Source organism: Ursus americanus, chromosome 31 (genome assembly GCF_024610735.1).
Source record: "Ursus americanus isolate L20-20 chromosome 31, mUrsAme1.1.p, whole genome shotgun sequence".
NCBI classification, from domain to species: domain Eukaryota; kingdom Metazoa; phylum Chordata; class Mammalia; order Carnivora; family Ursidae; genus Ursus; species Ursus americanus.
In genome coordinates this window covers 30,308,388-30,331,852 of record NC_142157.1, presented here as the reverse complement: position 1 = coordinate 30,331,852, position 23,465 = coordinate 30,308,388, and the positions used below count along the sequence as shown (strand labels likewise).

At 40.0% G+C, this 23,465-nt stretch overlaps 1 protein-coding gene across 5 annotated transcripts; it reads left to right on the top strand.

The window, feature by feature from the left end:
- The first annotated feature begins 92 nt into the window (after window positions 1-92).
- Window positions 93-20,193, top strand: ATP5F1C (ATP synthase F1 subunit gamma). Of its 5 annotated transcripts, none has more exons than XM_045812910.1 (10): window positions 93-248; window positions 10,333-10,367; window positions 10,883-11,014; window positions 13,539-13,743; window positions 14,288-14,431; window positions 14,537-14,601; window positions 15,826-15,981; window positions 16,446-16,542; window positions 19,415-19,451; window positions 20,048-20,193. In XM_045812910.1, exons 1-9 carry the CDS (start codon window positions 193-195, stop codon window positions 19,419-19,421), a joined length of 897 nt encoding a protein of 298 aa, XP_045668866.1. In that variant the 5' UTR covers window positions 93-192; the 3' UTR covers window positions 19,422-19,451; window positions 20,048-20,193. The 5 variants fall into 5 exon arrangements, with proteins under 5 accessions (XP_045668866.1, XP_045668867.1, XP_045668862.1 ...); XM_045812906.1 differs by having other exon boundaries at window positions 208-327; XM_045812907.1 differs by lacking the exon at window positions 19,415-19,451 and having other exon boundaries at window positions 208-327.
- The last annotated feature ends 3,272 nt before the right edge of the window (window positions 20,194-23,465 follow it).

Below are 23,465 nucleotides of genomic sequence, written 5' to 3'. Positions count from 1 at the left end.
CAAATCCCAAACGCGAGCCGGAAGGAGGTGGGGCCTCGGGAGGCTGAGCCCCCAACGCTCGCGAGGCTTCCCTTCGTCTGGCGGGAGGAAGCGAGACTGAAGGAGAAAGCAGAGTGGGAGGGCGCTTCGGGAAGGCCCCGCGCATGCGCGGTGAGACCTGTCTGACCGACCTTCAGCCGGGCCGGTACCACCATGTTCTCTCGGGCGGGCGTCGCTGGGCTCTCGGCCTGGGCCGTGCAGCCGCAATGGTATGGCAGCTTGCGGAAGCAACGGGAGGGTTGCGAGGAATGGAAGAGCTCGGTCGGGGGGAAGAGGAAGCGAGTGGAGGCAAGTGGGAGGGGACAGGGGTCGCAGGGCCTGCCAGGCCCCCTGTCCCGAGGAGGCCCCGGGGAGCCCGGGCTGCAGGAAGCCCCTCCGTTCCGGGAAGGGTGCGCGAATGGGCTGCGGTGACAGCAAGGGCTCGCCACGTCTCCTGAGGCGGGGTGGGGTGGGGTGAGGGCCACGAGGAGCGGTCATCTTGGACCTCGGGCTTGAGACTTTAGTCCGGATTGATTTCAGGAAGGTCTTGGATTCACTAAGCTAAGACATATTTAGGGAGCCCCTGCTGCGTGCCGGGCAGGTGAAGACCGAGGAGTCTTTCCCCCGGCCCACAAAGGGGTAGGAGAAGACCTAAGGCAAGGTCTAGGGGAAGGTTAAGTTGTGCTTTGTGTCCTTGACGCCTTTTGAAACCCTCTAATGCTGGGCAGGGTTTGCATGGGCCAGTAAGAGCTGTTCGATTCATCCAGGACGTGTATTAAGCGCTTACTCTATAGCGCGGGCTCTTTGCTAGGCACTGCTGAGTAAAATAAGTGCCTTCGTGGGCTTATGGTAGTTCGGGTGCAAAAGGGACCAAAAAAATCCGCCCGATGGCGATCGGAAAGGAAAGACACCTAGCACTATCTTGAAACTTTTATGTTGAAGCAGTAACCCTGCAAGGTCATGAAATTGTCCCAAGGTCCTTAGGAGGAGGAGATAGATGGCTTTCAAGCGCCATCTGTTAACTGCCGTGCAAGTTTAAGGATTTTAAACATTGGTTTCCGAAAAAAAAAAATGCGTATTAGAAGTCCAAGCAATAGGCAGATAAACGTTGGTTTGTGGGTGGTACCATATAATAGGATGAAATGTCTTAAAGCTAGACGGAGTCTGGAAGAATTTCAGACACGGTGCTAAGGGGATTATTGGCTAAAAGCTGAGTGTAGCAATTCCTCCGTTTTACAGTAAGGAAGAATTCTAACGAGCTGCAGCGCAAAACTAGATTTTGTGTCCTAATTTTCATGTGGAGAGACTATAAAGCCTTAATGGAAATAGGTACGTTTTTCATTAAGCAAAAAATTCATAATAGAGAAAAATTTTAGGGTAATAAGGTGATGAAATAGGATGTGAATACCTACATGAAACTGTTGGTGGATTGCCTTCAAAGTCAGATTTTTTTTTTCTAATATTGAAAATGAGTACTCATGGCAATTAAGTCACCTTAGTTGGATTCTCAGTCATGTAGGTTGTCCCATTTGTTAATCACTCAGCACACATTTGCTGGGTGCCTGCCCTGCACCGAGTTGGTACTGTGGAAAGTACTAAAAAGTTGGTGGTAAATAAATATATATGGTCTTAATGAGCGTTATGGGACAGTTTCTGGCATGCAGTGGTGCTCAGCAAACGTCAGCTCTCCTTCCCCTGTTGCTGTGCAGAAATGTCATCTGTCAGTATTTTTACCTGAGGTAGTATCCAAGTTCATCTTTAAGAAATGGAAAGAGTTTCTGAAATGAGGACAAAATATTTTGCATAAAATTGTAGCAATTTTTTTAAAACCTTGTAAGGCAATTTGAAGATCTTATAATAAAGGATGGTTTTAAGTAACAGTAGTCTGACATAACTGCTAGGCTTCTAAATTGGAACCTCCATTGGCAGATACAGGTTGTAATCTTGACCTTAACCCCTTTAGAATGTTGGATTTAAATTGGTAGGTTATGAATCTTCATCAAACATTGAGGGAAAGCATTTTCACATATTCCATTTTTCTGGGTGCCCTTTTGCTTCCCACTTATAATTGCCTTTTAAGTACAGAAATGAAAACCATCTTAATGTTTCACACTCCACAGAATTAATTTGGAAGGGGAGAAAAATAGCTTTGCCTTTACAGAACCATGAAGGGGCATTTTCTCTGTTCTGTTTTGGTTATTGGAAGCTTTAAAAATGCAATTTGTTATTGTTACAGGTTTTGTTTCAGGGAGGTTAGCTTACTAACATTAGCTAAAATATTAGGCCTTATTAACATCTTAGTGAAATTATATTAATTGTTTAGGGTATCAGTAAAATACTTTAAGTTTCGGGAAATTAAATTTGTTTTTAAGTAGCATTTAAGAAGATGGAAATAAGGAAGAGACGTGTGATTTTTCTGTCTTCAAATCAGGGGAAGATAAATGTTATTTCATGTTCCCCATTCTCTAAAGTGGACTGTTTTATGGTAGCATACCAATAGCCATAAATTGAATTATATACGCTGAAAAGGAAGGGAGATGGCATTTCAGGATACACAAGGCATATTGTATTCGGAGATTGAAGTGGCAGATATTTACTTACTTGTAAAAGTAAAAAAATGTGAGGCATCAGGGTGTGTAGTGTAGGAGATCCACTCTGGAGCCAGACTACCAGATTTGAATCTCGACTGCCACTCACCTGGCTGTGTGACCCTGGACAAGTTACTCCGTGTCTCTGCCACCATTTCTTTACCCGTTAAATGGAGGTAATAGCGCACAGTTCAGCACTACTGGGTTAGCATGAAGATAAAATGAGTCAGTATTTAAATTGGTAAAGAACAGAGTGTGCTAGGAGAAATGCTGGTATGGATCCAGATACGTGAACTGAAAACTGTAAACGACATTATGCAGTTCCTCCATAAAATGTAAGAAGGTTTATTGTACTTGCCAAACAAGACTGGATCATGGGTGGTCGTGGGGGAAAAAGTGCCAGGGAGTCATTTTTTGGTGGAGAGGCAGGTGATGGACTTTCATACAGTGATTTATTATTAGAATTAGACATACTTCATAATCTTCCCTAAAAATTAGCTGATGCTGCTTCTTCCTTAATTTTTGTATTTATATAGCATGATACACTTAACATTCTTGCAAACTCTGTAATTTCTTTGAAGAATTGTTCCCCTAGCAACCTCGTTGTCTCCCTCCTCTAATACTGTTCTTAGCTTTGCTAACAATGCTGTATGATCATAGTAAATAATGGTAATCCAGGGGTGCCTGGGTGGCTCAGTCAGTTAAGTGTCTGCCCTTGGCTCAGGTCATGATCCTGGGGTCCTGGCATCAAGTCCCACATCCAGCCCCTGCTCTGTGGGGAGTCTGCATCTCCCTCTGCCCCCCCCCATGCACACGTGCACTCGCTCTCGTTCTCTCTCTCAAAGATAAATAAAATCTTAAAAATAACAGTGTAATCCACAACCTCTGACTTTTCTATCCACTATATCTGGTATGTTTCAATTTTCTCCAGTAATCTCCCAAGGATTTCTCAGGACTTGATATAGTTTTCCGGAACAAACAACTGATTCAAAACTATATTTTCATTTGCAAAAATTATATATTCAGCAGAGCAAGTTGCCCCTAAAGAGAGTTGAGATCAGCTCGTGGTTATTCTTTTTTTTTTTTTTTTTTTAAGTTTTTATTTATTTATTTATTTATTTGATAGAGAGAGAGAGACAGCCAGCAAGAGAGGGAACGCAGGCAGGGGGAGTGGGAGGGGAAGAAGCAGGCTCCCAGCGGAGGAGCCTGATGTGGGGCTCGATCCCAGGACTCTGGGATCACGCCCTGAGCCAAAGGCAGACACGTAATGACTGAGCCACCCAGGTGCTCCAATCGTGGTTATTCTGTATGTACTCAAATTTTACTTAAAAATGAAATAACATAGATGTCTTTAGAACTGAATGAAAGCTAAACATGAGAGGACTTCAAAATAGGAAATTAGGGCATGTGCACAGCATAATCACAAAAGATCCTACCTCTTCATACTTCTCACTTGGGAGACTTGTGGAAACCAAAACATTCTGTGTTCATCCAAATATGGCATGCAATTCAGATTTATTCCCTATGATATTCTCTGACTAGAAACTTACGTCCCTTAAATTGGAGTGTCTGCCTGGATCCATCATGTCCAAATGTCACTGCTTATAGTCTATACATTTAGATTGGTAGTGGTGAAAAAGTATATATACAAAAAAAAAAAAATCAACAAATGATGTTATTTTCCAAGTGCCATTATGAAAAGATGTTAATGGAGTGGTTAGTATGTCAGGTAAGTGTGCTCTGAGATAGTAGAGCTTGTCAATATTTGACAACTTCTTTCTTTTCCATTAGTGGATCCATTCTTAGAACAAGTCTAACATTTTTCATGTAGTCTCCGTCCTCTTCTATTTCTTTCTCTATGACAGTGTAATACCAGTAGTAAGATATATAAATCGAGATTGTTGGGACACCTGGGTGGCTCAGTTGGTTAAGTGGCTGCCTTTGGCTCGGGTCATGATCCCAGGGTCCTGAGATCGAGCCCCACCCACACTGGGCTTCCTGCTCAGTGGGGAGTGTGTTTCTCCCTCTCCCTCTGCCCCCCACTCGTGCTTGCTCGCTCTCTGTTTCTCAAATAAATGAGAATAAAATCTTTAAAAAAGAAAGAGATTGTTAAAAATAATGGTTTTGGTTATGACCTTTCAGATTTTTTATGCACATAAACACATAGAATCACAAAAAATGGGGTCATAGAACAATTTTATAATATCCTTTTCTGAGGGTATTGTGAAGAGGCTTTATATTTTAGTACAGTTTCAGATTTCTAGAACAGTTGAGCATATAGTACAGAGAGTTCCATGTACCCACATCCCACTCCGGACAGTTCTCGACTTAACCACATGTCGCATTGGTGTGGTGTACGTACTACAATTAGTGAACCAGTATTGGTACATTATTTAGGTGCATGGTTTCATTAAGGTCATTCTTTTGTTGTATATTCTGTGGATTTTGACAAATGCATAGTGACATCTATGTACCATTGCGGTATTACAGAATAGTTTTACTGCCCTAAAAATCTCTCCCCAGAATCCTAGCCACCACTGATCTTAACTCTTGCTGTAGTTCTGTCTTTGCTGGAATGTCAGATAGTTGGAATCAGACTTGATTGGCTTGGCTTAGCAATATGCAGTTAAGTTCCCTTCATATCTTCCGTGGCTTGATAGCTCACTTATTTTTATTGCTGAATAACTCCATTGTATGGATGTACAAGTTTGTTTTTCTGTTCATTCACATATTGAAAGACATATTGGTTGCTTCCAGTTTTTGATGATTGTGAATAAAACTGCTATAAACATTCGTGTGCAGGTTTTCGTGTAGACATAAGTTTTCAGCTCAGATGGGTAAATACCTAGAAGCGTGATTGCTGTATCGTATGTTAAGACTGTTTAGATTTTTAAGAAACTATCAAACCATCTTCCAAAGTAGCCGTATCATTTTTTATTCCCACCAGCAATCAGTGAGAGTTCCTGTTGCTCCACATCCTTGCCATCATTTAGAATTGTCATTTTAAAAAAAATTTAACCATTCTTGGGGCACCAGGGTGCCTCAGTCGGTTAAGCATCTGACTCTTGGTTTCAGCTGAGGTCATGATCTCAGGGTCGTGGGATCAAGCCCTGTGGGATCAAACTCCATGCTGGGTGTGGAACCTGCTTAAGAGTCTCTCTCTCTCTCTCTGCCTCCCTCTCTCAAAAAAAAAGAAAAAAAGTTAGCCATTCTTACAGGTGTGAAGTGGTATTTCATTTTTTTATTTTATTTTATTTTTTTAAGATTTTATTTATTTTTTGGTGGGGGGAAGTGTAGAAGAACACAAGCAGGGGGAGCAGCAGAGGCAGAGGGAGAAGCAGACTCCCCGCTGCGTAAGGAGCCTGATGTGGGGCTTGATCCCAGGACCCTGGGATCATGACCTGAACTGAAGGCAGATGCTTAACCGACTGAGCCACCCAGGTGCCCCAAAGTTTTTATTTTTTTTATTTTTCTTTAATTTTTTAATTTTTTTAGTAATCCCTACTCCCAATATGGGGCTCGAACTCACGACCTCAAGATCAAGTCATGCTCCTCTGACTGAGCCAGCCAGGTGCCCCATTTCATTGTTTTAATTTGCAATTCCCTAATGACATGATACTGAGCACCTTTTTAATGCTTATTTGCCATCTGTTTCTCTTCCTTAGTCAGGCTTGTGTTTAGATCTTTTGTTCATTTTTTATTTGGGTTGTTTGTATTCTTATTGTTGAGTTTTAAGAGTTCTTTGTGCATTTTAGATACAATAGTCCTTTATCAGATACGTGTTTTGTAAACATTTTCTCCTGGTGTGTGGCTTGGTTTTTCCTTCTCTTCATAGTGTCTTTTACAGAGCATAAGTTTTTAAAATTAATGAAGGCCAGCTTAATTATTTTTTTCTTTCATGGATCATGCATTTCATATTTTATCTAAAAACTTAGAGCCATACCTAAGGCACCTATGTTTTCTCCTGTGATATGTTACAGAAGTTGTATAGTTATGTGTTTTTCACTTAAGATCTATAATTCATTTCACGTTAATTTTTGTGAAAGGTGTAGGATTATTATCTAGATTAATATTTTTCCATATGGATGTCCCTTGTTCAGCACCACTTGTGGAGAGTATCCTTTCTCCATTTAACTACCTTTGCTTCGGTATCAAACCTAAATCAGTTGACTGTATTTGTGTGGGTCTCTTTCCCTATTCCTTGTGCTGTGTCTTACTCATTCTATAACTGGAAGCCTATATCTCCCACTCCCCTTCACCCATTTTCCCCACCCCCCCACCCCTCTCACCCTGGCAACCGTCAGTTTGTTCTCTGTGTGTGGGTCTTATTCCGCTTTTTATGTTTTCATTTGTTTTTGTTTTTTTTTATTTCACTTATGAGTGAAATTCTGGGCTCTCCCTTCTCTTCCAGTGATCTGCTTGCCCATTCTTCACCAATACCATACTGTCTTGATTACCGGAGTTGAAATCAGGTAGTGTCAGTTCTCTGGCTTTGTTCTTCAGTATTGTGTTGGCTATTCTGGGTGTTTTGCTTTTCCATATAAATGTTAAAATCAGTTTATTGATATATACAAAATAACTTGCTGAGGTTTTTGTCTAAAATTGTATTGATCAAGTTGGGAAGAATTGACATTTTAGTAACATTGAATCTTCCTATTCATAAATATGGAATCTTTCTCCATTTATTTAGATCTTTCATCAGTTTTGTAGTTTTCTTGTGGCATATTTTGTTAGATTTACATGTAGTCTTTTGTAGTTAGACTATATGTAGTCTCTGTGTTTTTTTATTGTGGTAAAATACGCATAAATTTACCATCTTAACCATTTTTTTAAAAGATTTATTTATATTTATATATATTTATATCATTATGTGTACTATGTATTTATAGATTTATTTATTTAAAAGAATTTATTTATTTGAGAGAGAGAGCACACACCAGCTGAGGAGAGGGGCAGAGGGAGAGGGAGGAGAAGACTCCCCACTGAGCAGGGACACCCCCTCCCCCCAGCTCCATCCTGGGATCATGACCTGAGCCAAAGACAGACACTTAAACTGAGTGAGCCACCCAGGTGCCCCCCGTCTTAACCATTTTTAAGTCTACAATTCTATGATATTGTTTTTCTTTTTCTTCTTTTTTTTTTTTTATGCTGTTGTTTTTCTAACTTTAAATTTCCAGTTGTTCATAGCTGGTAAAAAGAAAGCAGTTGACTTCCGTGTAGAGACCTTGTACCCTACAACCTTACTGTAATTGGTTCCAGGAGTTTTTTTGCCAATTCTTTGGGATTTTCTACATAGACAGTCATGTCGTTTGTGAATAAAGGCAGCTTTATTTCTTCCTTTCCAAATTTGTATACCTCTTATTTCCTTTTTTTGTCTTACTGCATTAGCCAGGACTTCCGGTACAGTGTTGAATTAGGAGTAAGGAGAAAGGACATCCTTGCCTTAGTCCCAATCTTAGGGGGAAACTCCCTAGTTTTTCATCATTAAACCATAGGGGGTTTTGGTAGATTTTTTTTTTTTTTTAAGATTTTATTTATTTATTCGACAGAGATAGAGACAGCCAGCGAGAGAGGGAACACAAGCAGGGGGAGTGGGAGAGGAAGTAGCAGGCTCATAGCGGAGGAGCCTGATGTGGGGCTCGATCCCATAACGCCGGGATCACGCCCTGAGCCGAAGGCAGACGCTTAACCGCTGTGCCACCCAGGCGCTCCTGGTAGATGTTCTTTATCAGATTCAGGAAGTTCTCTGTTCATAATTTGCTGAGGGTTTTTGTGTTTTGTTTTTTTGTTTGTTTGTTTTTTACTGTGAATGGGCATTAGATTTTGTCCAAAAAATTCTCTGCGTCTATTGGCCATATGAGTTTTCTTCATATGGTGTGGTGGATTATATTATTTGATTTTTAAATGATGAACCAGCCTTGTATACCTGGAATAAATCCCAGTTGATCATGGTGTATAATTCATTTTAATACATTGTTGGATTCAGTTTGCTAATCTTTTGTTGAGAAATTCTGCATCCATGTTCATGAGAGGTAATGTCCTCTAATTTTCATTTCTTACAATGATTTTATCTGGTTTTGATATTAGGGTAATGCTGGTCTCATGAAATTAGGAAATGTTCCTTCTGCTTGTAATTCTACTTCCCTGTTTTGGCACCAGCTTCCATGTTCCATGAGTTACAGATCTCTTTCCCAAGTCTCACGTGTTTCCAAACCCATTGGACATTTCCACCTTGTCCCTGGTCTTTGTGTCATATTCATTAAAATTCATTATCTCTAGAGAGATCATCCCCACTCAGTTTTCCTACCTTGGTTAATGACAACACTGTCTACTCAGGTCATTAAATTGGAAATCATTCTTACTGGTTTCCTTTTCACTCTTAAGAACTCGCTCATAAATCTGGTCTTCCTGCTGCTTTGCCAACATGTTAGTTGAGGTTCTTACCTTCTCCAGTCTGGAAGCTGCAGCAGTCCCATGCAGTCCCCATGTCATCAATATTCCAACATCATTTTGAGTTTTTCACTGCCATCTGAGGTACTTAGAAACTAAACTGGTTGTGGGCTTATAAATACTCATTGTTTCCCTACCTGTGAAATAAAATTTAAGCTTATTAACCCAGCGTATGTCCAGCTTCAAAACTACATCCTATTTGGAATGTCCTCCTTAGGCCTACTTTGCTTATGCACAAGTTTATAGATTCTTCAGTTCTCGCACGGAGCTTTCTGAGCCAACACAGACACTTTGTAGACATTTAAGGGCTAACAGTTAATTTATATTTGATAACACGTTGTCTTCCTTAATAGGGTGGCGTTCCTCTCCTGTTTATTTTTCATAAATGTAGCTTTATAAATATATACGTGTGTATATTTAACATGCATATAAGTCACATCATTTTTACTTTTATGCATTAGCACTTTAATCATAAAGACTAGAAAAATATTTAGTGTTACATTTTATGTAAAACCTTAAGTTTTTATGAATCTTGTTTATGAGATAATAGTATGCTTCTTGTGGTCACAGACCATGTCCTGGAGCATAGTGGCTGCTTAGTACATTTTTAAAAAAGATTTCATTTATTTATTTGAGAGAGAGGGAGAGCGAGCACAAGCAGGGAGAAGAGGGAAAGACTTGCAGGCTGGATCCCAGGACCCTGGGATCGTGAACTGAGCTGAAGGCAGATGTTTAACCAACTGAGCAACCCATGAGTCCCTACTTAGTACCTTTTTATTGAGTCGAGTTGGAGAAGTTAAGAATTGGTTTAAATAAACTGTACTTTCACACATGTGGTCATGTTAGAATATATAATTGATCCTAAGTGTTACTTGGAAAAGTTTCAGTGAACTAAGGAAGTCAAGGTAGCTTTTTAGAGGTGGCTGACCTTTGTTTTAAGTATACTTGGAAGGACTTTTCTGTCATAGAAACAGTGCCGGCAGAGGCATGAAGGTGGGACTAGAGCATGTGTGATCACAATCGTGACTGCGGTGGAAGGTCTGTGTTGTTAGGGCAGACAAAATGAGGCCTTAGGTAATAGGGTTCGTATCAGTATTAAGGGATTAAATATATCTATATGTGTGTGTATATATAAATATATGTATGTCAGAGTCCTATATTTAATAGATTGTTTCTTTATGGGGCATTCTTTAAATTTATTAACTTTGAAGGTTTTTCTTGTACCATGGGGCTATTTTTCAGAAAACTAAAATATTTTTAAAACCTTTATTTTCAGGATCCAAGTTCGAAATATGGCAACTTTAAAAGATAGTAAGTACTTTATCTCAATATGTGAATGAAGAAAAGCTAAATTTTGACAAATAAAAATAAAAATGCTCTTTAGCCCCACATATATTTGATCAAAATTGACAAAATGATTCTAGGTCATATGTGTGTGACATTGAATTTGTTTTGGAAAAGACCAGTGTGAGGCAGCACACGGTTCTGATTCTGTTGTCTGTACTATGCCAACGATAGGAGTAGAAAAATCTGTATTTAAATATTTTAAATGTATAATGCGCTGCCCTCTTCCATGGCCATCCTGTCCTAGGTGGCAGCTGGGTTTGACTTTCTGTTAGCACTCATGTGGCCACCCTGCCTGTCTGAGGAGCAGCTGGCTTTCACCTTTGCTCGGTACTCGTTCTGACTTCAAGCCTCAGCATCATGCTGTTAATCGATGGTCTGAGTGCTGAGTATTCTACCTTACAGTTTAAAAAGCTATTGCGATAAATTCACAACTGAAATGATAACTCCTTTTATCATAACATAGTACTTCTGTTTTTCAGTTACCAGGCGACTAAAGTCAATCAAAAACATCCAGAAAATCACCAAGTCTATGAAAATGGTAGCAGCAGCAAAATATGCCCGAGCTGAGAGGGAGCTGAAACCAGCTCGAGTGTATGGGGTAGGATCTTTGGGTAAGTGAAGGGTGTAATTCACAAATTACAAAGAACTGTTTAACAGAGATCACCACTAGTGACTTTCATTTGGTGCTTGGTGACGACGGGTCTAGTCTGAGTGTTTGACATTACTCATTTTTCACAGCAACCCTATAAGGTTAGAACTGCTAGAGTCCCTGCTTTACAGATGGGAAACACTAAAATCAAGTAACTTTTCCAAGGTCACATACTTAGGTGGTTTGGCGTCAAAGCCTGCCTCTTAACCGCTGTATGTGGCTTTGAATGTTAAAAATACTCTGAAAATTTTCCCAGATTATTAACTATATATTCAAAAGAACTTAGAAATACAGTGCATTCAACTCAGGTGCTTGACTTCGTCCCATGATGTTGTGATGTGCTGGTTTAAGACTGCGGGGTGGGGAGGTGGTACCCTGCAGTGGAGTTGACTGAGCAGGCGTGGACGGGACTCGTGAATACGTGAGTGGGATGTGTAAACGTCAACTGTAAAGAAGGCACATTTCGCTTATTTTGAAATTGAAGAAAATCTATGTAGTATCTGTGTATTGATATATCTACATATTAGATTTAATTGCCTCATGCAAAAGTTTCTTGTGCTCTTTCATGTTTTTTAAACATCCATTTATACTGGTTAAAAAAAAAAAAACAACAACTTCGTGTGAGAAAATGTAGAGCACTAGGCCTTGGTGGAAATGGGTCATTGCTCTAAAAACACCACGTTTAGTTTCATGTAACAGGTACGGAAGACAGTTGGTAGTTAGGGTTCAGCGATCCTTATCAACTCCAGCCCTTTGCTGTCATGAGTCCCATCCGGTGCACAACAAGTCCTAAGTGCCTTAGTGGCTCAGTAAAGTTTGGTTGATAAATTACTCTAGCCTATTTACATGAAGAGGGAAAGTTACTTCACTATTCACCTTTCTTGCCGATACAATAAGAATAATAAATTTGTTTCCCTCCAAAGTCTATAATCACAAAATTATCTAATAAAGAAGAACTGACTTAGGTGGCTGATTAGAGTATTAGTGGTAAAATATTAAAAATTAAGCCAAGGCTGCCAATCGGTTCTGAAGTCCTTCAGACCAAATACTAACTGTTAGGTATTAAGTGGCTAATCATTTTAAATATTTAAAATAGAAAATTTTAACAGGCATTTTATGCTGTACAATATAAAACATAAAAAGAGACTTAAATATTCTCCCCATTCCCCTGAACTGTGGAGGTGAGTATTTACTTCTCTCTGCTTTTTTGGTTTATTTGTTTCGAATTTTTATTTAAATTCTAGTTAGGGGTTACCTGGGTGTCTCAGTCGGTTAAGTGTTCTACTCTTGATCACAGCTCGGGTCTTGCTCTCAGGGTGGTGAGTTCAAGCCCTGCGTTGGGCTCCATACCCAGGGTGGAGCCTACTTTAAAAAAGAAAAAGTCTAGTTAGCATATAGTGTAACATTGGTTTCAGGAGTAGAACTTAGTGATTCATCACTTACATGTAACACCCAGTGCTCATCCTAACGAGTGCCCTCCTTAATGCCCATCACCCTACTTCTCTGCTTTTTATGGAGGGTCCTCAGGTTTTGGCATTTGAGAATCCCTGCTCTATATTGAAAAAAGTATGTAATAGGAGGAATTTTGTTGACATGGGTGAATGTGGTGGCCGTGAAGATGCTCCCTGTGCCCGTGGGGGCACCAGCTGTTGGAATTCACCCTGCGTTTGCACCCAGGCCACGCTTCCCACGGGCCATGCCTAGCCAGCACCTGAGCAGCAGGATGCTCGAGCAGGCATGTTCTTGGGAGACTTGCAGCCCCCCAGCAGTCTTGCTGAACTTCCCCTCAACTGCACAGTGGTCCAGGAAGCTGCCACCCAACCCGTCTTCCCTCCTTCCTGCAGGTCAGACCTGCATCATGATGTGATGTCCCTGCCGACTCCTTCCTGCCTTCTCCCACAGCCATTTCCTCTCTTTTCCCAGTAAAATCTGTGCATATTTCATCCCGTTTAACCCCCTCTTGGGGTCTGCTGCTTCCAAAACTAGACCAACCAAGTGAGATGGTTAAAGCAATCCCCAAAATAAAAGTGGCATCTGCTATTTTAATGCCAAGTTTTTATAAGAGCTTGATATGCGGATTATAAGAGCAGGTCAGTAAATACTTGCTTCTTTTTAAAAAGGCTTGTATGCTGAAGATTTGCATCCTTCACAAGTCTGATATCTAGATAAGTTGGTACTCTGTAATTCGGGTCTCCTTATAAATTCTTTAATTGTACTAGAGATTTCTTTAAGTCAACAGTTGAGGTAAATTGTCTGTTAATTGGCCCTTGGTGCCTTTATCATACAGAGATTTAAACCTTTATGGTTTTCAACCTGATTGTAAATTGAGTAAGTACACAGACAATTTTGATTATATCCGTTAGATGCCACCTAAATTTCAAAAACATCCAACCCTTTCAGCTCTTTTGTAAATTAGAGATTTTTGCTGTATTTGGTGTGTGTTACATATTTTAAATTTCTTGCTTTTTGTTTGTTTGTAATTTAAGCTCTGTATGAAAAGGCTGATATTAAGGTGCCTGAAGACAAGAAGAAACACCTCCTTATCGGTGTGTCCTCAGATCGAGGGCTCTGTGGTGCTATTCATTCCTCGGTTGCTAAACAGATGAAAAATGAGGTGGCCACGCTCACAGCAGCTGGGAAAGAAGTCATGCTTGTTGGAATTGGTGATAAAATCAGGGGTATACTTCACAGGTAATTTAAATAGATATTATTTGTGTGTAGATGGGTGTAAGCATGAATAAGTGGGAGTGTCTTTGATAGTTCATTTCAGCAAGGTGTCTTTTTTTGGTTACCTATTTTTATACCCACAGAGAGGTTTTTGTTTTGTTTTTATTTTTTCAGGACTATCAGAATATATAGATTTCTTCTGTTTTTTACTTGTCTTGTGTTTCTGCTTCATCCAGCCCATGAATGCAACAGGAATATCAAAAGCTAGTTTTCATTTTACACACACGAGGACTGTCAACAGCTAGCACAGCCTGCAAGTGTCAGAAGTGAGCACAGTTAACTGAGACGTGGAAGAGAGAGAAAGACTAGAGAAACACAATGCAGGAGAGGCCTGGTTACTAAACCTTAGTTCTTGAGCCACTGAGTAATCATGACAATGGATGGGACAGCTCCATTCAGTGACCAGCCCCCTTGAACCACAGTGATAAATTTTTTCCTTGTTCCCTGTGTTATTTAGACAGAAGTATTTCTTTAAACTACTCTGTGCGATCTCTGGATTCTCTTGTAGGACCCACTCTGACCAGTTTCTGGTGTCCTTCAAAGAAGTGGGAAGAAAACCTCCTACTTTTGGAGATGCGTCTGTCATTGCCCTTGAACTCCTAAATTCCGGATATGAATTTGATGAAGGGTCTATCATCTTTAATCGGTTCAGGCAAGAAAAATTTAGAAAGCGAAGCTTTTTGACCCTTTAAAATAAGTAAATGCTTACTTAACAGTTTATTGTTTTGAGATTGACATTTGCTTGTATAATTTCTAGGTCTGTCATCTCCTACAAGACAGAAGAAAAGCCCATCTTTTCCCTTGAAACCGTTGCAAGTGCTGGTAAGTAGTTTTTGCAGGAAAAGTATTTTTCTGTGTAGAAAGCAGAGATGTATACGTTCGGGAAAATAGCGTTTGTCAGGATGGCCTGTTTCAGCAGTAGAAAACGATGTCGGGCTCTGTTACCATATATCAATGGCTTCCACGATCTCTTAATCCATTCGTTATGACTCTTACTCCATTCCTTCATTAATAGAACATAAATAAATAAATGATTAGACGTGCTTTCTGTTCTCAAAGGTTGAAGAGCCTAGCTAGAATTGGCTTTGCATTCTCTGTCTGGGAGCTCTCCCCAAGCACGGTACAGTCCGCAGCTCTGAGTAGTGACGTGAACAGTGCTCACAATTAATGTACATTGGCCCGCTCAGTTCTCGTCTTATTGTTTGAGTTAACGTCATCATTGCTCAGGGAAGCATCCTAGAAATAATATTCTGGAACCGACTTTATTTTCCTGAGGCATTTTCCCCTTTTATCCATAGTATTTCATGTATTAAGACATACACTTTTTTAACATTTTAATGTCTCTGAAGTTGGATGTTTCTGCCAGTCAATGGCATGCCATTTTTCATTGACTGTTGTTATTTTCTTTCTTAATGGGCTAAAATTGGGGTTATCATCTGTAGCATTTTAAGTGTGATTAAGTACAATACTTCAGCACTTTACCGTAATGAATGAACGTCGAAGTGTGCCACTAAATTTCTGCAGCATAATCAAAAAGATGTAGGTTGGCCTCTGATTCCCTGCCCCCCTCTTCCATATTCCATTTCCCTCTCATTTTCCTGATGGACACCGGAAGATTTCTCCAATAATCAAATGGCTAATTTGGGATTTTTGTATTCCACTAAACGAGTTTCAGTTTTTTCATTAATTCTTTTATTTAAATGTATTAAGTATTTGCTTACATTGTGCCAGGCACTCTGTTGGATGCTATCCAGAGGACTTGAGGACATGAAATGCAGAGAAGTTATTTTAATTGTTGGCTTCTTAGTTTTTATTAAGTTAAGCATTTGCAGTAGAATATCAGATGCCTTGTTTACACGTTATAGTCTGCTGAAAATCTGCTATACTCTGTAGTGTGGAAATAGATGAAACTTTTAGAACTGAGTGTTTTAACCTATCTTACATTGACTTCTCTTTAATTAAGGGTTTTTATAGTAGTAAGCTGTTTTGATTAAATCCCTCTTTGCACTGTATAACTTCAAAGAAATTTATGACTTGTTTTAACAGAGAGCATGAGTATCTATGATGATATTGATGCTGACGTGCTGCGGAATTACCAAGAATACAGTTTGGCCAACATCATCTACTATTCTCTAAAGGAATCCACCACGAGTGAGCAAAGTGCCAGGATGACGGCCATGGACAACGCTAGCAAGAACGCTTGTAAGCACACAGTGGATCTCTTCTGAGAGCGTTCTCTTGCTGAGAGTAGCGTGAGGACCTTTGCATCAGAAACGTTACCCATCCCTTAAGTACACCAGGAAGCAAGAGAACAAGGATCTAGTTCCAGGCTCTGCCACTGATTCTGTGATATCTTTGACCAATGACCATCTCTTCCCTTGAATGTTTTTCATCTCAAAAGGTAGAAAAATAATCATCTCTGCCTTAAGGGAATATATATATCTCACTTGATAGACAGTAAATTTGCAAGTATTTTGAAAAAGTATCCATGGAAGTGGTAAAAAATATCTTTGTGAAATTTTTTGAGAGGCCAGGTTTGGTACTCAAAAAGACATAAAAATTCTTATTTTTAAATTAAGCAACATACATCTATGAATACGTTAAGGAACAAGTTACTCTTTCGTAGTGTTAAATTGTGTTGTCTAATCCCTTTGTTTTGTTTGTAGCTGAGATGATTGACAAACTGACTTTGACGTTCAATCGCACCCGCCAGGCTGTCATCACGAAAGAGCTGATTGAGATCATCTCTGGCGCAGCAGCTCTGTAAGTAGTGGCAGACTGCTTCAGACACGTTTCCTCCTCTCTCCGTGTCTGCTGGCTTAACATGAGGACGTTTCCATTTGTTTTGCTTTGCTAAAGGTGAAATGATCCATTGCCTAACCTTGTAATCTACTTTTAGGATATAAAGATTTGGTGAAATGAGATCTCTGGTTTCTTCTGTTTCAAGCTGAAACTTTTGGCCTCAGTTTCTTCTTTTTACAAATCAATATATTGCTAGCTCTCTTTCCTAAAGCATTAGGAATAAGGATGTAAATAATCCAGTATCATTTATAAAATCTGTCTTTGGAACTTAAAACATACCATGCTCTCCAACTATAGGACTGGTTTTGGGTTTGGTTTCATATAAATCTTGGGTTTTTTGGTAAATCTTGGTAAAAATTGGTTCTTCACTAATATGTCAGTACCATATGCCAATGTACCATTTTCCTCAAGAAAACTTCGTGGTTGTCTAGATATGTTAAGGTTTGTGAAACCAGGGTTGAGAAAATGGGGGTTCTGTTTTTAAAATGACTAAATTGAACCCCCACCATGTGCCAAGGTCAGTGCTAGGAAGTGTCAAAGGATGTAATCAAGGCATTGGTGTTCTAACAGGATACAAAAACATGCAGGTAGTTGTGATGAGAGGTAAATGTATAGTAAGTTATCTTTGATTCATTCTTTCTTGCCTCCTCTTAATTGGTCACTAAGTTCTGTAAATTTTACCTTGTAAATGTCCTTTAACTCCTTCCCCTTTATGACCATCTAATGCAGATCCTTGTCATTTCTCTCCGGAATTAAAAAGGATATCAAGTGCCCCTTATGTGGCAGACCCTTTGCTAGACACTGAGGATGTAGTGGGGACAGTATTTGCCCTCAGAGAGCATTGACATTATCTTAAGAATTGGAGGAGACATCATCTTAGGAAAACAGACATTATCTTAGGAATTGCAGGAGAATAGGGGTCAGCGTGCTGTGGCTCAGAGCCAAGAGCAGTTTTGACATTTTTAAAGGGTTATTTTGTTTTAAAAACAGAGACAGTATGTGACTCACAAAACCTACCTTATTTACTGTCTGGCCTTGCAGCAGAGTGTTAGGAGGAAAAGAGTAGAATCCATTCTCTTACATAATCACCCTGCAAAACACATTAGCTTGAGGTACGTGATCCTGTGTTTTCTGGCCACCAACACTCTCTAGTCTAGTCTTAACCGCCATCATGTCTCACTTCCCTTGAACTTCAGCCACATCGTTGTACTTCCAGTTCGCAAACATGTCATGTGCTTTTCCCTGAAATGCCATTCTTTTCTTCCTCTTGCACCCTGGATTCTTCATCTGATAGACTCCCATTTCTCTTTGCTGAACTGAGAGAAGCCTTTCTTCCAGGAAGCCCTCCTTCACCATTCGTGTGGGGCACCCTCTAGCATCCTGTGCTTCCCCTTTTCCTCATTTACACTGTTTTATTAGGAACTGCCTTTTTATTTGCCTGTATTCCTGTGGCTTGGGAGGGACTGTGTCTTACTCACTTTTGTAGCCCTACCACCTGGCACATACTTCCTCAGTAAATTTTTTTTTTTTTAAAGATTTTATTTATTTATTTGACAGAGATAGAGACAGCCAGTAAATATTTGTTAAGCGAATGAGTGATGAGCCCTGGGAAGTGGAAATTCAGAAGAGGGAGAAATAACATTTCATTAGGTATGGGAAAATGTGGATCCATGTTTAAGGATCAGGGATAGATAGGTTTGACACGAAGGTGAAATTTAAATTGGTCCTTAAGTATTATCTCTCCAGGATAGAAACTGGGCAGAATGCCAAAGAGACACATAAAACTGATGGAGACCATTGTCTAAGTTGTCGGTCAGATCCATCAGCTTTGCCAGCCTAGGCGTCCTTGTCTTATTTTGCTTTCCAAGCATGACTTTGTTAAGACAAACCCATCTCTCAGTCTAGTCACTGATGTTGTGTTAGCATCATAGAGTACGGTGCAGTGATGAATGGCCCTGCCACTTACTAGCTTGATAAACTTGGCTAAGATACTCTTTCTGTGACTCAGTTTTGTCCTCTATAACACGGGGGCTAATGCAAGGATTACATAAGCATATTATTCGTTCTCTTCCTTGCTATATGTCCTACTGCTAATGCTAATGCTGTTTTCTTCTTGGGTGGTAAGTTTGAGGAAGCTGGGAGAGAGAGCTGCATTCTGCAGGTTCCAGGGACTGTGATCCAAAGAACCAAGGATCCTGTTTTGCTCTTGAAAAAGGAATGCCGGGAATAAAATGCGAGGATACAGCATCTGCAGAATTGAGGACCGTACCCTTTCTTGACTAGAAATGGGGGAAACCTGGCAAAAAAGGAGCAAAACCAAAGGAAATGAGGAGAGGGAGCTTGGGACATAAAAACTGAGAATCAGAAATTGACTATTAAATTTTGGCTTTCTAGAAAAGCAGTCTAAATCCTTTATTAAGGGTTGGCTGTGCAGTCCAAGCTTGGAGTGTTTATATGAGTGGATTGCATGCTCTGTAACCTATCAGTTATTCTGGTTACAACTTTACTATTTAATACAAACACATTTGGCTCCTTGGTAATAGATTGTGTCCTATTTATAGGGAGCGTAGTGGCTTCAATTACACTTGCGTAGTCTTGCCTTCTTGCATCAACATGGTTTTATTGTTCTAACCAGACTGAAATTAGTAACTTTTTATAACAGTCATTGAATCTGTTTTAAAGGAATATTTTGGTAACTAATTTACATGATAACGTTCAAGATACAAGGTGCGGAAATGGATGTTTTTAGTTGGAAATGATACCTGATTAACTAGCATGGATTGCTTCTTGACTGGCTTGTTTTGTTTGTCTTTTTTTCTAACATAATAACCAGGGATTAATGAAAACCAAGTTTCATCCTCAGACAAGAGGTAAAGTGGCAATATTTCACACTCTCTCCCCAAACCCCTCCAGAAAGAAATTCAGCTAGATATGATTGACGCTGATGAAGCAACAGTGAAACAGATTCTCTTGCGATTTAGATTTTGGCCCATTTATAGTAGCTGCCAGCTTGTGGTAGCATATGGGTAATGCCAGGGGGCTTTTTTTTTTTTTATTAAATAAACTTTATGGATAGAAAATTAGCATTATTTTGAAATATTAAATATAGATTGGTGAAGAGCGGTGGTTCTCAAATTTGATGGTCTTAGGACCCCTTCATGTCTGACATAATAGAAGAAAGCTAGATTTTCATCTATTTCTGTATTCATTCTGTCCTGATGTTACATGTCGTAGCCTCTGGAAACTGCTACCATATACTCTTGAGAATGAATAAAACAGGCAAATAAGCAAATAGTTTGGCCTTGGAAAGGTCCCGAGACCAAAATTTGAGAACAACTAGTATATAGTAACATTTTATTAATGTAAAGTCAGTTCTTTAAACTCCACTTAAATAGGTATTATCCCTTGACATGATGATTTTTCCCTCTAAAACTTACTTTTGTTTGTTCTGTACTTTGTTTTTCAGGTAAAGAAAGAAAATTCAGCCAGCTGATTTTATTTTTAGCTTACTGCTGTCCTTGTCAGAAGAAATTGTTGGTCCATTGTTTAAACTATTAAAGACAGCAAAATGTTTGTAAATTATCTTACAATAAACAACTTACCATGAGAAAATCACTGTCTTTTCTTATACAGGAACAATAGTTAATAGTTTTCAAAATGAGATGTTAGAAGTATTTAAAAATATTGACATGTTACTGCTAGAATTTTTTGTTAAAAAGATAATTTAAGAGCCTCTGCTCATTTTACAGTTCCAGAACACCCTTCAAAAGTCCAGAGTGTTTGGGGTCAGGGGGAAGGAAGAGGCAACAGGCCACAAGCTAGCCCAGGCTTTCATTCTTCTGCTCTTTCAAAGAATATTCAACAAAATGAAGTAAAAATGCTATTGGAGTCATTTGCTCTTTCTCATCTATGGGATGTAGAATTCCAGGCATATACTTATTTTAAATTTTAAATATTCAGTGCCTGGGTGGCTCAGTCAGTTAAGCATCTGCATTCACCTCAGGTCATGATCTCAGGGTCCTGGGACCAAGCCCCACATTAGGCTCCCTGCTTGGCGGGGAGCCTACTTCTCCCTCTTCCTCTCTGTGATCTCTCTCGCACTCACTCTCTCAAATAAATAAAATCTTCAGTAAATAAATATAAATAAAATTTAAATATGTTTTCCAAACACTGAGAAACCTTTCAGTATGATAATTCATTCCATATTCACATTTAAATAACCATTAAGATTGGATGCCTGACCTGATTATGCAGAAGCTGTCCATGCCAAAATGTCAGGGTTTCCTATTTGTTTAAAATAGCGAAATTAGGGGGTTTTTTTTAATTACAAAAGTAATATATAAGTTACAAAAAGACTACAGAACTATAAAAAAATAACATATAAAAGTATATACCCATTCTAAACAATATGATGCTTTTGACTTTTTTTTTAAAGATTTTTTAAAATTTATTTGACAGAGAGACAGCCAGCAAGAGAGGGAATACAAGCAGGGGGAGTGAGCGTGGAAGAAGCAGGCTCCCAGCGGAGAAGCCTGATGCAGGGCTCCATCCCAGAACACTGGGATCACGCCCTAGGCCAAAGGCAGATGCTTAACGACTGAGCCACCCAGGTGCCCCTGTTCTGACTTTTAAAAACCATTAAATACATTTATTTAGAAAGATTTCTTCAAATGCTTTATTATTTTACCAACAACTATTTTCACAAAAATGAATTGAACAGTAATATAAAAATTGATGAGCAACCACAAATCTTACAAGAGGGCTGCCGGAAGGAAGAGAAACTGAACAGTATCCAGGGTCCTTTTCTAGCTTCCCTGAGCCTTTACAAGAGTCACTTGATATTCAATGTGTGTCAATGAGGCTGAGGCATCGGCTGGACACACGTGTGTTCAGGCTCCCAGATCGCCTTCAGAAATGTCAGCAGGAAATGGGGCTAAGTGGTGCTTTTTCTCTTGCTTCTAAACCCCTTGGCCCATCTCCAGTTCTGAGGACAGCAGCAGAGCACGCTGAGGGTGAACTGCATGTTCTAGACAACACGGCAGGAAGAAAAGCAGGAACGTAAGCACATCGTCACATAAACATCTGTCAGGCTCAACATGACAGGCTCACAGGTTCAGAAGAGGATGACAGTTGTGGGGACCTCATGGTGCCAGCCCTCTGTCTCTGGAGTATGGACATTCTGGTCTCTCAGTGGTCCTATGTCATTTGCGTCACTGTCCTGGGTTGGAGCTCATTTCCTGTGTCACACGTTTCCCTCTCAGGTATTTTGGTGGTGTATACCTTCCAGGTAAATAGGTAACCCTTTTAAGACCTTGCATATCTTAAAATAACTATTCTATGATGTTTTCGTGGAGCCAACTGGGATGGAGACCCCGCTCAACCCTTAGCAGCGGTGTGATCTTAGGAAGTGACGTTCTTGAGGTCTTAACATTCGTAAAATGCAGATGAAAACAGTCCTTAACTTCATCGGGTTGTTAGGAAAATCAAATGAGCTAATGCTTGCCAAATACTTAGAATCTGATACGGGGTGAGTGCTGAAGAGAAAGTGATGCCCCCAGTGAGCTTGGGCCCCCCTCGGCCTGTGCTCTCACTGACTTGGCACGGGTTCTTTATCCTGGTCCCCAGCACTTTCATGTTCCACGTCCCACCGGGACAAGATGATAAGGACCAGGGCTCTTTGAGTGAGTCAGAGCTCTGCTTTCAAGATGAAAGTTCAGTCCACAGGTCCTGGGTCCTAGTGTGTCAACAAGACAGTGTGACACTCAGTATAGCAGCCACCCCCTGTCCCCACTGCTGCAGCTCTTGCAGGAGGCTCTTTGCCTCCTTGCCACCACTGTAGCTCACCTCGAATCCACTCTCAACACCTTCATTGAGAGAAAACGCATGTGCAGTAAACACTGTTTAAAAGTGCATAATCTAGGTTTTTGGTATAGACAGTTGTGCTCTAATTCTACATGCTCTTGCAAGATGAATTGTTCTAGAAGGCATCCATTTTTTGAGCACTGCCTGCCTGCTGGATAGACGCTGTCTACTGGGCATTGATCAGTAATTGAGGTGAACGCTAGCTGCCCTCCTGAAGCGTACAGCCAAGAACAGAGAAGGATGAGTTTTGTTTGGGGCCTCTGTCAAACAGTAAATTTGAGTTATAGATGGGATATCCAAATAGACATTAGTAGTCGATGAGATGCAGTTAGTTACACTAGTCTGAAACTCGGGAAAAATGGAGGATAAATCGTTATATTGGGGAGTCATCTTTATATAACCATGAAAATCACCAGAGTGAAGCATATAAAAAGAGAACAAATACTTAAAAATTAGGCAAAGGCATTAGAGGAGAAAGCAAATATTTGATATAATTGAAATCAGGGTTCTCACTTTGGGAGGAGGGAGATATAAATATGAAATGGGAGGAGGTAAGGAATATGGACTTAGGGGTTTGAATCAGGCATCAGTATGTACTTGCGATTTTTGGAATATTCATATTTTCTAGTTTTCTCCACCAAACGGCCCCTGAAGCAATGACACCCCAGTAATAATGAAGGTCAGCTAGAGCCCATAGCTTGGTTTCTAAGTAGTGCTCCTCACTGGGAAGAACCAGAGCCCCTTGGAGCGATGGCTAATTCCAAGTCCAGGGCAGGGAAAAGCATAAGGTAAGCCTGGAAAAATCTTGTGCCACCAAGTATGGAAACACCCAGTGAATGACAGAGGCATGTTAAAAGCACACAGCAGCTGGCCTGAAAAGGCTCCTGCTGGCCTAATACGGGACAATTTAAGCAGCAAAAAAATAATAATGTTAAGAGATTCTAGCTCACTGAATAAAAATCTCTGACTTGATACTAAAATCATACTAGAAAAAATGAGGAAACTTTCCAGAACGTCTGCTA

Excerpts from the sequence above, each read along its gene's own strand:
- ATP5F1C (XM_045812906.1), top strand. The coding sequence starts at position 251 with ATGGCAGCTTGCGGAAGCAACGGGAGGGTTGCGAGGAATGGAAGAGCT. Across the intron at positions 14,602-15,825 it reads TGAAACCGTTGCAAGTGCTG|AGAGCATGAGTATCTATGAT; the intron begins GTAAGTAGTTTT and ends TTGTTTTAACAG. Across the intron at positions 15,982-16,445 it reads CAACGCTAGCAAGAACGCTT|CTGAGATGATTGACAAACTG; the intron begins GTAAGCACACAG and ends TTTTGTTTGTAG.